Source organism: Leptonychotes weddellii, chromosome 4 (assembly GCF_054177405.1).
Source record: "Leptonychotes weddellii isolate Sample4059 chromosome 4, ASM5417740v2, whole genome shotgun sequence".
Lineage (NCBI taxonomy): Eukaryota > Metazoa > Chordata > Mammalia > Carnivora > Phocidae > Leptonychotes > Leptonychotes weddellii.
The window spans coordinates 13,194,368-13,208,393 of NC_138372.1; the positions used below are offsets into that span (position 1 = coordinate 13,194,368).

The window sequence follows — 14,026 nt, forward strand, 5'->3', positions numbered from 1 at the left end:
GGCTCCCTGCTCGGCAGGGAGTCTGCTTCTCCCTCTGACCCTCCTCCCTCTCATGCTCTCTGTCTCTCATTCTCTCTCTCTCAAATAAATAAATAAAATCTTAAAAAAAAAAAGAGAGAGAATAATAAAGCCCCTGGAACATAGCAGGAATCTTATACGTTGGGGGGGGTATGACTTTTCTGTTTCTGCGGAGGGAAAAAGACCCCCTTTGCTCTCAGATTCCCTTTATGTTGCTCTTCATTTTCTTTTCTTTTCTTTTTTTTTAAGATTTTATTTATTTATTTGAGAGAGAGAGAATGAGAGAGAGCGAGCACATGAGAGGGGGGAGGGTCAGAGGGAGAAGCAGACTCCCCGCTGAGCAGGGAGCCTGATGCGGGACTCAATCCCGGGACTCCAGGATCATGACCTGAGCCGAAGGCAGTCGCTTAACCAACTGAGTCACCCAGGCGCCCCCCCCCTTTTTTTTTTTTTCTAAAGCAGTGATCCCTTTACGACGACGTTAAGAGTCTATTATGCTTATTGTTTATTGTCTGTCTCCTTCCACTAGAACATAAACTCCATGAAGCTGGATCTTTGTTGTGGTTAGTGTAGTGTCCTAATTGGCCAGAACAGTGCCTAACATCTAGTACGTGCTCCATAAATGTTTATTGAATGAATGAGTGGAATCCGCAGTACTGATCTGTGAAGCATCTGGTAGAGACTCTTCTTAGCTGGGGGGGAGAGAGTACCTTCCGAGGGTGCTATCTGCAGTGCCTCTACCGCATCTGGCCTTGGGATTCCCAAATCTGTTCACACTCTGTTAGACTGGGAGTCCCAGCACATCAGGCACTTCGTGCCTGCTGCTGTCGGGGAGTGGTAGGTTTCTGCTCAAAGGACCCCGAGGAGAAGGTAACCTGCTGTTTGAAGGTTTGAAGGAAGCATTATATGGGTTATTATATATTATGTATACTATTATATACAGGTACATATGTGCATATATATGTGTGTGACATCTGGGCGTCAAGCGAGCTCCCCAGTAGCTCCCAATGGGCTCCCGCTGCTAGCGCGGCGACCCCCGCTGCGGGTGGGCAGCCCCCCAACTGGGGAGCAGTCCTAGATAAAGGCGGCCACGGCCCCTCCTGTGAGTTCCTCCTGCGCCGCAGCCACGTCAGGTGGGAGAGGGGTGTGTGGGGACGGGGCGGGGTGGGGGAGGGTGGAGGCCGCGACCCGGAGGTGCGGAGGACCCCGCGCGCTGCGGGGCGGGGGCTCGGCTCTCCCCGCCCACCGCGGGGCGGGGCGCAGGCTCCGCGGCGCTGGGGCCGCGCGCTCCTGGAAGCGCCACCGGCTCCTCCGCGCGCGCGGGCCCCTCGCGGTCCCTCCCGGGCTCCCTGGGCGCCTGCCCGGCCCGCGGCCGCCTCTTCTTCCCCAGCCCCGCGGCGCCTGTCGCAGTCGCTGGCAGCGGAGCAGCGCCGAGCGCCCAGGTACCGAGCGCGGGCGGGAGCGGGGCCGGGGACCCGGCGGCGGCGCGGCCGCCGCTGCTGCTCCTGTCCCCGCTGGCCAGCTGGGCGTCCTCCCGCACGCCGCAGGGGACCGTGACCGCCCAAGCCCTGGCTGCCTCTGCGTCGGCTCGGAGACCTGCCTTCCCCACCGGGGGCTTTGCTGTGGCTCACGGGCTCCCGCCCTGCCACCCCAAGTGACCGCGGCTCGCGACCTAGCGCTCCGGTACGCCCACCTGCCGCGGAGGGGGCTGCCCCCTGCTGAGCGCGCACGTCCGTCCCCGGCTCCCGGCTCCTCAGGTCCCCGCCCCAGGCGGACGTCCCCGTCCCAACCTTCCCGCCCGCCCCCTCTAGGGGGCTCTGCTCCCACCGGTCCAACCTCCCAGTTATCTGCGGCCCTTGACTTCCCGCCCGCGCCCTCTCGGGGACACTGCGCCTCCTCAGGTGCGCCCTTCCAAACTCCCTACCCGTTCGCTCCGTGTCCCCACCTCACACCATATAACCCCTCTCCATCTTCCTTGGGTCCTTGCCCCTTGACCTAGTGCCCCTGTCTCTGTCTTCCCACCTGACCCCTGGTGGCCGTCTGTTCCCACCGACGACGCCCATCCAGCCTCCGCTCCTCCAGGTCCCTCACCCAGGCGTCCCGCCCACCCTACCTCGTCCTCGGGACCCCTCTCGGGCCTGACGTCCTCGCCCCCGCCCCCATGGTCCCGGAACCCGGCCCTGCCAACAACAGCACCCCGAACTGGGGGTCGGGGCCGCCGTCAGAGCCGGCGGGCAGCGGCTGGGTGGCGGCCGCGCTGTGCGTGGTCATCGCGCTGACGGCGACGGCCAACGCGCTGCTGATCGCGCTCATCTGCACGCAGCCCGCGCTGCGCAACACGTCCAACTTCTTCCTGGTGTCGCTCTTCGCATCGGACCTGATGGTGGGGCTGGTGGTGATGCCGCCCGCCATGCTGAACGCGCTGTACGGGCGCTGGGTGCTGGCGCGCGGCCTCTGCCTGCTCTGGGCCGCCTTCGACGTGATGTGCTGCAGCGCCTCCATCCTCAACCTCTGCCTCATCAGCCTGGACCGCTACCTGCTCATCCTCTCGCCGCTGAGCTACAAGCTGCGCATGACGCCCCCGCGCGCCCTGGGGCTTGTCCTGGGCGCCTGGAGCCTGGCCGCCCTCGCTTCCTTCCTGCCCCTGCTGCTGGGCTGGCACCAGCTGGGCCGCGTGCGGGCCCCTGCCCCGGGCCAGTGCCGCCTGCTGGCCAGCCTGCCGTTCGTCCTCGTGGCGTCGGGCCTCACTTTCTTCCTGCCCTCGGGCGCCATCTGCTACACCTACAGCAGGATCCTGCTGGCCGCCCGCAAGCAGGCCGTGCAGGTGGCCTCCCTCACCACCGCCACGGCGGGCCAGGCCCTGGAGACGCTGCAGGTACCCGGGGCGCGCAGGGAGACCCGGGCTCGTGGGATGGAGAGGAATGAGCAGCCGTTGGGGGCCCACGCGGCATCCATCACTTAATATATACACTTGCTGGTGACCTCCAAGGGGCCATTTCCAACACACATGACTCTTCTGCATTCTAGACTCAGTGCTAACTGTCCACAGGACAGCTGCGTCAGCATGCGGGGCAGGCTTCCAGAAGGTAGCATGTGCTGAGGGAATTCAGGGTGTCCCCACCCTCCCTGTCGTTCCCGTCATGGCAAATGGCACCATCACAGCAGTACCCCACAGAAACTCAGGAATAATTTTTCTCCCTCACGCTCATGGGGTTCATTATCAAGGCCTGTTGGTGCTGTCCTCCTGAACACGTACCACCCCAAGGCCACCCCCCTCAACCAGGCCCCCGTTGCTTCTTTCCTGGAAGCCCTCGATAGTCTCCTACTGGCTTCCCCTGCTTCCTCTTCAGACTCACTCCTGTCTACTCTCTGCCCAGGAGCCAGAGCACTTGACAAAACAGAAGTGAGCCCGTCACTCTTAAGATAAAAGAAGAGACCCATGTTGGGATCTGGTCTGGGAATGTGGTCCTGCCAACCTCTCCAGCTTCGCCTCCTCCCCTTGCCCTCTCTCCTTGTGCACCAGCCCTTCTGATGTTTCTGGAAGGCACCAGACTGCAGTGTCCAGGACTTGGCATCGCTGTTCCCTCTGCCTGGACAGCTCTTCCCCTGGGGCTGCCCTGTCTGACTCCCTTTTCAGCTCACAGGTCACCTCTTCCCAGAGTCTGTCCCTGACCACCCTGTCTGCAGACCCATCGGTGCTCCCTCACCCTGTTATTTCTCCCAACTGTAGGTTTATATGTTGACTTGTTCATTTTGTCTCTCCCCCATGAGAGTGTAAGCTGGGCACATCTGGGGCGGTTTTGATTCCCACTGTACATCCTAGGTGCTTACTAATGACTTGTGAGTGCTAAGGCCCTGCAAGGTCTGGAGTGCGGTGGCTGTTCTTGTCACTCAGGCCATATGGCACCAGAGTCTTACTGTCTATTGTCCTAAACCCCCAAGGAACGGGAGTTTAGGTTGATGAGGCCTGAGGCCCAGAGAATTAGGTCACAGGCCCCGAGAAAGGTCCTGATGGGGCTCTCCAGTCTTGATGTAGCCCCAGGCGGAGGAGGCTCCTGCAGGATGGGGGGTACTTGGGGGCTTGGGTGGATGGGGGCTGAAAGGCGGGCCCTCCGAGCAGCTTGCCTGCCCCATCAACCAGGGGAAAAGGCCTTGGGTGGACAGGAGGTCCAGGCTCCAGTCTTCTTCCCTCCGTCTGTGCTCACTGGAGAACGTTCCTGAATCACAACAGGTGGCTGTGACCCTGACTCTGTTCTCCAGCAGTAGGAAGGCTGCCCTAGGCCATCCACACTCTCTCCCTGGGCTCTTGTAAAGGAGCATTTCCCAAACTCGAGGCATCTGGAACCACCTTGGGCCATCCGCCTTCTTTCCAGCCACCCACACGCCTCAGGCGGCTTCCTTCTCCTGTAGTTTGCATTTTTCTCTCCATCACCTCACTTATCTTTTTACTTCCATGCATTTGTTTCGAAAGGAAACTTCTTATCTCTTCTGGAAATGGAAACTCGGGTCCCTTTGCCATAAACAGAAGGCGGTCCCAAAGACAGCGGCAGTGCGTGGTGGGAACCCCAGCAGGGTTGCTGAAGCCCGGAGGGGAGCTCCAAGTGGTCCAGCCCCAGGCTCGCTTCCTCTTTGGTGCTAGGGGGTGTTAAACACAGCAGCATCAACACTCACTTCCTCTTGACACAACCGGAAAAGGAGCCGGAAGAGTGCTGGAAAAGGCTCGTGTTCTCACTCTGTCATTTAGTTCTGTTAGGGGTCATCCTCCTCTTCCGCGCTTTGGGGAGCTCCGCGCCAGTGACTAAGGACGTGAGGAGGTGGCTGCTCTTGGTGAGGCTGGGGTGGGACGGGTCTGGATTTTCCGTGCCAGTGTCACCTGTGACACACTTTTCTGTCCCTGAGGCTAATTGGGGGGTGCCAGGATTGAACCTGAGACTGTGGCCTGGAGCCCCCGGGGTGCTGACCGCGGCAGTCCCACGGTTTCTCAGTGCCCACTGCGTGCCAGCACCTGGCCAAGCTCGTGCCCCAAACACCCACCCGGGCAAGGACTACCATCATCCCTGTTGGACAGATGGGGAGCCTGGGGTTCCGAGAGAGGGGAGGTGTCGGAACCCAACACTTCCCAAACCACTCAGCAACTAAGCCAGCCTCCTGCCTGCCTGTTTTCCTTATTCTCTGCACAACTGCCTGCGTTTTGGGAATCTGTTTCTGGGACATAGCCTCTACTCCATCTTCTTGGGTCACGACCCCCTTTCCTCCCACCCTAGCTGGCCGGCCCCTGAGACTAGGCTTCCAGCCGGGCACTTGAGGCTCCCAGTACCTGGACCTAAAGGAATTGATGAGAATGAACAAAACTTGGGGTGCATTGGACCCCTTTCTTCCTGTCTTCAGCCCTACTTAGCCCTGAGCTCCCTTCCCCAATCCAGCCGCTAGCTTCTCCACGGAGGGCGGGGGACCAGAGGGGGACATGGGTTTCTGAAGCCCCAGCTCCTCTGGGTTTGAGGACGTGGTAACTGAGCAGGCTTGAGTATTTTAATCTCTCCTCCCACCCCCCACATCTGCTAGGTATGTGAATAGGCTTTTCAGAAGCCACCGGCCAGCTCAGTGGTCTCAGCCAGGCTTTCCCAACCCCGCGGCTGTGAGGTAGGGGTCTCACTTACAGCTGAGGCAGAGACTGGGCTGGGGATGAAGAGCAGGGCATGGGGAGAGTGGTTTCAGAGTGCGTGAGATGCCGCCAGCGTAGGGGAGAGAGGGAGAGAGAGACAGAGTGATCTGTGCCAGGGTGGGATGGTGCTCATCTTCGGGAGGGACCCGTGTGGGCTCAGGGATGGAGAGCAGCAGGGGAGAAGAAGGTCTGCTGGGGCGTTTGCCTCCCCAGCCTCTTTGTCTCTGTGTCAGGACCTGTGCCTTTGGTCTGGAGCCCTTGCCCCTCTGTCTTCCTCCGCACCTCCTCTTCCTCCCCTTCTCCCACCCCTCTCTCCTCTGGGGCCATCTCGCCCCCTTCTCTGCCTTCTACACCCTCCCATCTGCCTCTCCCCCTTCTCTCCCATCAGTTTCTCCCCCTCTCCTCCTCCACCAGCCTGTTCCACCCTCCCTCACCCGACTCTGCATCACTTTGTCTTAGCGATCTGTCTTCCCTTCCATCGCTGCAGAGGAGGAGGCTGTGATCACAGAAATATCTTGGAGGAGGAGGAGGGGGCTGAGCTGGGAGAGGCTGACAGAGGAGCAGCGCCGAGAGCATGGCAGCCTTGGCTGCTGCTGGGAACAAGGTGGCCCGGAGCGGCCACAACTGGCTGCAGGAGCTTGTGGACCCGGCTGGACAGGGGTTCAAATCCTGCCTCCTTTCCCTCCCTGCTGATGACTTTGGACCAGTCATTCAGCTCCCACTGCCCCAGGGGTAATGCCACTTAGCACATGAGGCTGTTTGAGGAATCGGTGAGATAACATATGTCAGCCTGGCACATACTAGGTGCTCAGCATGTTAGTTCGTCCCCTTTCCTCTTGGTGGTAAGATATGTGGTTCTGGAGAAATCATCACCCCTTTGAGCCTCTTTAGGGAAAAAAAATCTGCCACTGCTGTCAATAACAGCATCATCACCAGAAGCAAAGAGCTGAGTTGGACTCGAACAGCAGAAATGCTGGCTGACGCTTACATGGGGCTTACTGTGTGCCAGGCATCGATCAGCTGACTTTGTGCATGTTATCTTCGTTAGTTCTTACTACAACCCTGTGAGACAGACGCCACTGTAATTGCCATTTTACAGATGAGAAAGCTGAGGCACAGAGAGGTGAAACCCCTTGCCTGAGGTCACACAGCCAGTTAGTAACAGAGCCACGATTTGAAACCAGACCGTCTGGCTCCGGAGTCTGTCTTAGAACGCTCACGCTATGAGTAGGTGATCGTAAAAATTTTGAATTACACAAGGGAATACATAAATACACTTTAAAATAAAAATCCAGGGGGTGCCTGGCTGGTTCATTTGGTGGAGCATGCGGCTCTTGATCTTGGGGTCGTGCGCTCAAGCCCCACGTTGGGTATAGAGCCTACTTAAAAAAAAAAAATCCAGCCATAGAGATAAAGTGAAAGATCCTCCCAAATCCCACCCAGTCACCTTCCGTTCCCAGGGACACTCTTATCGATTTAGGATATGTCTTTCTACTCCTGTATCTTTGTGTTTCCATGTTTGTTTATGCACCCAAAGAGACTTAGTGCTTTGTTTTGTGTATTTTTTAAAATTTTTATTTAAAAATTTTTTAAAAAGATTATTTATTTGAGAGAGAGAGAGAGAGAGACCACAAGTGGGGGAGAGGGAGAAGCAGGCTTTCCGCCGAGCAGGGAGCCTGAAGCGGGGCTCGATCCCAGGACCCTGGGATCATGCATGACCCGAGCTGAAGGCAGCCGCTTAATTGACTGAGCCACCCAGGCGCCCCTGTCTTCTGTATTTTTTAAGCAAATGGAGTCCTGTTGTACCTATTATTTTGCAACTTGCCATTACCACTTAATATTGATGTTATGTCTTGGAGATCTTGTCATTTGACCAATTATATTCTTTTAACATCTATGTTGTCAACTACAGTGGGAAGGTACTATGGTTTATTTAACTGCCATCCTTCCATGCACATGTAGGCTGTTTCCAGTTTTTTCCAGGAATAGTGTTGCAATACACATGTCCATGTATGCCGAGTGTGCAGACGTGCTCGGGTATTTATTGCACAGGGGAACCTGTACGTGGGACTGCCTCCTGGAGGGGCAATGCCAGCCTGTCGTCCAGGCAGCTGCCCTCGGTGTCATTAAGGGGCATGCGGACAACAGCACATGGCCGTGAGGGCAGAGAGAAGTGGGCAGGTGCAGCGGGCATCAGCTGGGCTCAGGGTGAGGCCAGTGGCTGTCACAGGCCTCTGCTCCATGAGGGCCTCTGGTGACAGTGCTGAGGGTCTCTGTAACCCCCCACATGCAGAAGTGCAATTTCTGGAGCTAGAAATGGCTTTCAATCCCTGACTCAACCTTTATCTGCTGTGTGACTGTGGGCAACTTCTTTTGCCTCTCTGAGCCTCATCGGCAAAATGGGGATAATAATACCTACCTCAGGTCAAGACTGAATGGCACGATGGGTATCAGATGCTGACACATAGTAAACGCTCCCTAAATGTGGATGATGGTGCTGATTGGGGGTGACTTGGAGTGCTTTGCTTTGAGGCCTTGTACTGGGACACTGTGACCTGGGGAAGGTCCCCTATCGTCTCTGAGCCTTGGTTTCCTTCTCTCTTCCCTTTTGCCTGTGTTCTTGGGTCAACTCTTTGGGGAGAAGAAGAGAAAAAAAAAACAACCCAGGGTTTTCCCAGGAAGATTCCTAGAGAGGGAATCTGAGGCCATCTTTAATTCCTTCTCTGGAGCCCCCTTCCCAGTAATTGCCTCCCACCCAGATATCTCTCCAGTGTCTCAGTTCCCCAGTGCCCTAGAGCTCTGACAAGATCGGGGCTGTCTCTTGCCCCGCCCAGGTTGCCAGAAGTCAGGGAGGGTACCTGTGTGAGTAGCTCCTCTGGAGATGGTGGCTCCCTCCTTCCCTATTATCTATCCCCATCGATGGCAGCAATTTGAAGGGATGGCAGATCTTTGGGGGTAAGCAGGAACCTCTCCTCCAGGCTGACCGCAGTGGGGCCACAGAAGCCATATAGAGTCTACCCTGGAAGGGAGAAAAGGAGATGATGAAAGAGAAAAGCAGAGCCTTTTCCCCCTCCCTTGCTGTAGCATGGTGAGTCAGAGCATTTGTCCTGACATCTGTGCTGCTTCGGGGAGCCTGAGCTGCTGGCAGAAGGACAGGCTCCTGAGGGTGCTCAAAATTTCCCCAACCTCCAACACACCACTGAACCGACCTCAGGGCTACCACGTATGTAGCACTTAACTCTGTATCGGGCACTCTGCATGCATTTATTATCCACAGCCTCGCAATGACTCCACAAGCTGAGTATTGTTTTTCCCATTTTACAGATGTGGAAACAGAGACTGTCTCAAGATCACAGAGCGAGTAAGTGGTAGAGGCCAGATTACTTGTCTTACAATCTAGCTCTTGCCTCCGCACAATGCTGCCCCCCCCCACACAGAGGGGAGAAATCAAGATCTTCTCTTAGGCTGCTCTTTGTGAATTTGTCCTTGGTATTCATATAACCAGATTTCACATGGATAAACATACTGAGGGGTGGGAGTTACGGTGTGCTTCATCTCCCCCCTCCTGCCCACCGCCATTCTGGACTCCTTGATGCTATGGAAAGATAGCATAGACCTGGGGTTTCAGCACCATGGACAGGACACCAAGTCTGGATACCCTGCCCCTGCGCCTGAGAGCGGGGTGGGGTTTTGGCTTGGGTGCTCCGGGGGACTGACACATCTTCTTGGCTTTGCCTCCACCGCCCCCTTTCCATCTGCGAGGGTTGCCTGGGAATCAGGTTCCCTTCCTGCCTCCTTCTGACTCTTCCAATTACCCTATACTCAACCCACCTCTGGCTCCCTGGAGAGCTAAGCTTGGGCTCTCTTGCAGTTTAGGAAATGTTGGAGGAGGGGCACCTGGCTAGCTCAGTCGGAGGAGCTTGCAACTCTTGATCTCAGGGCTGTGAGTTTGAGCCCCACGTTGGGTGCAGACATTACTTAAAAATCTTAAAAAAAAAAGAAACGTTGGAGGAATCCCTTGCTCCCAAAGGCCAGGCATGTTCCCAGGCTGCACACACGACCTTTACACAGTTCAGTGAACTGTGCACACCTTGGCATACTGGTATTTACTTAAATTATAAATGTAAGTTGGTCCCACTTTGTGTAAAACTGATGTATGAAAATCCAAATTGATTACAACACGCTCTTTAGAGGGGGGCTTCATGTCCCAGCTTTCGTGGGATTTGGGGGTTTCATGGCCGGGCCTCAAGGTGGTCTCTGAACCCGCTGGAAATGTGGGATGTTTTATCCTTCTCTGTGTGTGCATGTGTAACAATTTATACGCTTTTTGTGTTCTGGGGAAGGGTTTTGTAGATTGCATCGGATTCTCAATGAGCTCAGGAGCTTGAAAAAGTTAAGGAAACAGCTGGGCTAAAGGATCGGCCAGTTCAGAGCTTTCTAATGTTTTGGGACTGCTGATCACTAGTTTGCAAAGTCAAATTCTAACCTCCTCATGCCTGCGTCCCCTTCGAGGCTGCTGTGGGGCCGCTTCTTTCTCCTTCTTTTCTTCCCCACACTCCAGCTCTTGAGGTCAATGTTTGGGAATGAAGATGTCTGTCAGTCCACAGTGTAATTTGAGTTGTAAAATGCCGAGGTCACGAGCACCCCTACTAGTCTAAAATTGATTTCACTGCAAACATGTACTCTGTGCACATGTTTTCAGAAAAGGACTATTTTGTGCAGCATGAGGGTAATGGTGCAGGCAAAATCATTCCTCCCAAATATGAGGAGAATCTGTCTATGAGGAGATTGTCATGCCTTGGGTGGCAGCAAGACCTCTTTTGTCAAATACTGTTGAATTGCAACTAATTCTTGTAGGGCCAGAGGCTTTGTGTGGTGCTGGGGCTCGCGGTCACGTGTGTTGACTTGTGCTGAGTGTTGTCTTTTGCGAGGTGGGTAGGGGGGTCTCCTGAACTGTCTGACAGTGTTGGTCTGTCTCACTGCCCTTCTTAGAGTGCCTTGTGTCAGGGTCAGGGCTCAGGGCAGGGCCAGGATCAGGGCTCAGTCTATTGCTGAGCTCAGGCCACAGTGTGGGGCTAAGGCTGGGCTCAGTCGGTCCAGGGTTGAGGCTCCGTTTGAGACCTTGGTTATGAATTTCTGTAGTAACTATCCGGGCTCAGTCTGGGACCATGAGCAGGGCTTGGTTTCTTGCTGATGTCAGGGCTTGGTCTAGAGCCAGGATCAAGGTTTGCTCTGGAGTCAAGGTCAGGTCTGCTGTTGGGGAATCTAGCACTACAGTTGGGGCTTAGTCAAGGATCAGGAGGGCTCAGTTTATTGCTGGTACTAAGGCTCAGTCTAGAATTAGGATTGAGGCTTAGTCTGTGGCTGGGAGCAGGGTTAGACTGGGGCTCTTTCGCAGGTGACTTATGTATGTGGCCTTCCTTCCACAGGTACCCAGGACCCCACGCCCAGGGATGGAGTCAGCTGATAGCAGGCGTCTGGCCACCAAGCACAGCAGGAAGGCCTTGAAGGCCAGTCTGACACTGGGCATCCTGCTGGGCATGTTCTTTGTGACCTGGCTGCCCTTCTTTGTGGCCAACATAGCCCAGGTAATGCCACCGCAGAGGGGGGTGAGTCCAGGCCTCGCTGGGGAGGCCCCGAACTCCACCCCAGCCCAGTCATGGGGATAGAGGAGGGCGGGCTGCCTCTCATGGCATCTGTGTTTGTGGGTCCCTGTCCCATCCATGCTGGCCGGGGTGGTCTGTGACCCTGCCCCGGGACGGAGCATGACGTACCCCATCTCTCCAGGCTGTGTGCGACTGCATCTCCCCAGACCTCTTCGATGTCCTCACGTGGCTGGGTTACTGCAACAGCACCATGAACCCCATCATCTACCCACTCTTCATGCGGGACTTCAAGCGGGCCCTGGGCAGGTTCCTGCCGTGTCCCCAGTGCCCTGGGGAGCGCCAGGCCAGCCTCGCCTCACCCTCTATGCGAACCTCTCACAGCGGTCCCCGGCCCGGCCTGAGCCTGCAGCACGTTCTATCGCTGCCTCTGCCACCTGACTCCAGTTCTGACTCAGGCTCAGGTTCCGGCGGCTCCTCGGGCCTGCAGCACACGGCCCAGCCCCTGCTGCCTAGAGAGGCCCCCCGGGAGCCCCCGCCCCCTGCCAGGGCTGCCGTGGTGGTCAGTTTCTTCAACATTGATCCTGTGGAGCCCCAGCTGCAGCTGCATCCCCTTGGTGCTCCCACGAACTGACCCGGGCTTGGAGCCGGTCGGGGGGAGCTGGACTGGATAGAACCAAGTCCCCAAGGCCTTGGACCAGCTCTTGGCCAAGGCTGGCAGGCTGCAGGTGTCCTGGGGGCCCTCGGAGTGTCAGTGGGGTGCACTGAGCCAGGCCCCACTGCCCCCCCCGGGGGGGGACAGCTGGCTCAGATATGGTTTTCTCCAGGACGCCCCACTGCTGAGTGCAACCTGTGGTTGTGTGTGGAGGTGGCTGGAGGACTCTGGCAAAGGGGAAAAGGACTTCTGGGTTCAGGTTAGGGTGAAGACAATCATCTTTGACATTTGATGAGACTGCAGGGGAGGGATGCCTCTGTCTGCAGAGGTGGATGAGTGCTGGGCTGAGTCCCTCATTCCTCAAAGGGTAGTCCTCAGGCCAACAGCATTCGTGGCACTTCCCTGGAGTTTGTTAAAAATGCACACCCCTACCCACCCCCCCACCCAAGACCTGCTGAGTCAGACTCTGCACGCTCGCAGGAGCCCCAGGTGAACTGTGCACACCATATAGTTTGAGCCACGCTGGCTTGAATGATCTTTAACTGTGAGAATGATTTGTTTTCAGTCTGGACAGTGCCTCGGGATGTGTGTGGGGCTGCGCAGAAAAACACCTGGCCCGGGAGTCAGGAAGGCAGAAATCCGAATCTCCGCTCCACTACTCACTAGCTCTTGCATACGTCTCTTAACCTTTCTGAGCCTGGTATTCCATATACAAAGTGGGGTAACAATGCCTGCTTCCTAGGGTGTCAGGAGAATCAGGAGAGCATGTGTAGAGTACCCAGTACCTACAGGTGGTCCTGCTGTAGGTGGTACCAGGTGTTGCCACAACTCCTGGGCATCCAGCCCCCTTGGCCTCTCGCTGTGGGCCAGGAAGGGCTGTTTGTTCCCACTGTTTCTCCCATCTCCCTCCTCCTCTTCAGCACTGGTCCTGATCCCACCACCCGACTGACCATGGCTCCCCACCTTTTTGCTCTGGATGCCGGGTGGGGCTCCCATCCCCGCTCCCGGGCTGCTGCACCGCCTCTCCTCAGGGGGCAAAGCGGGAGCTGGTGGTGTCTTGCTCAACACCAGGAATAGGTCTCCCTCCAGCCTGGACTTCCTGGGACCCGGAAGGGGACCAACTGATGGGGATAGACCGGCCCACGGCCCCACCTCCTCCTGGCATTGCCTGGGTCAGCCAGGGCAACAGGAGTGTCGGCCACTCGGGTCTGCAGAGCAGAGTGCAAGAGCCTGGTGTGGGTTGCTGCCCTCAGGCGGGTCGGTGGACCCTGGCACAGGGACCTGGGTTGTTTTTGAGGGGGACTCTTGGTTCCCACAGTTTACTTGCCATAAGGTCCTTTTCAGTCTGAGGCCCCCCAGATCCATCCAAACTCCCAGGGAGCCCTCCACTAGTGGCCTGGGGCTCTCCTTGGTGCTGATTAGATTCAACTCTGGCCCTGGTCACTGGCCACAGAGGGGTCATGGTGCTTGCTGGGGCTTCCCCTCTGCCCCCAGGCCTGCCCGAGTGGACTCCCAATAAACACTAGCTGAGGCAATGACCGTGGTGTGGACTGGATTTGCTTGAGGGGTCCCTGGGGTTGGAGAAGCAGCTGGTGGGAGTGGGATGAGACCCTGGGCAACATGAGCTGTGTGGACTCACAGTAGCAGTTCTGTAAATATTTGTTGAACGAACAAACAAACACACACACGTGGGGACCCATTCAGCTCTTAATAGTCTAGTTCCTTCTGCTGTCCTCCTCCGGGCTGCCTCCCCCCAAGGGCTTGTCAATACTTTCTCTGCCTGGGCCTCGGTTTCCCCATCTGCACAATGTAGAACCATCTCTGGCCCCTCATTCAGGGACAATGGAAGGAACACAGGAGGAGGCTTCCGTGGAGACAGATACAGTAGCCGAGAACTCGGGCTCTGGAGTCTGACTGGAGTTTGAGACTGACCAGCTGTGTGACCTTGAGCAGGTTACCTAACCTCTCTGGGTCTCAAGAACCTTCAGTAACATGCAGATAATAATAGTAGCTACCTCATGGGGTTATCGGTAGGGTCAGCTGAGACAACCCATGGAAGCACTCTGTCCTTGCTAAATTCTCAATGAG

General features: G+C 56.6%; 1 protein-coding gene across 1 annotated transcript; it reads left to right on the forward strand.

Annotated features, from left to right (window-relative positions):
• The first annotated feature begins 1,800 nt into the window (after nucleotides 1-1,800).
• HTR6 (5-hydroxytryptamine receptor 6) lies at nucleotides 1,801-12,375 on the forward strand. The gene is made up of 3 exons (XM_006732450.3): nucleotides 1,801-2,893; nucleotides 11,110-11,268; nucleotides 11,468-12,375. Exons 1-3 carry the CDS (start codon nucleotides 2,180-2,182, stop codon nucleotides 11,915-11,917), a joined length of 1,323 nt encoding a protein of 440 aa, XP_006732513.1. The 5' UTR covers nucleotides 1,801-2,179; the 3' UTR covers nucleotides 11,918-12,375.
• Nucleotides 12,376-14,026: the final 1,651 nt, after the last annotated feature.

Bases quoted from the DNA above. Each gene is read 5' to 3' on its own strand.
- HTR6 (XM_006732450.3), top strand. From the start codon at position 2,180: ATGGTCCCGGAACCCGGCCCTGCCAACAACAGCACCCCGAACTGGGGG. The intron at 2,894-11,109 runs GTACCCGGGGCG...TTCCTTCCACAG, and splicing joins AGGCCCTGGAGACGCTGCAG to GTACCCAGGACCCCACGCCC. The intron at 11,269-11,467 runs GTAATGCCACCG...CCATCTCTCCAG, and splicing joins TTGTGGCCAACATAGCCCAG to GCTGTGTGCGACTGCATCTC.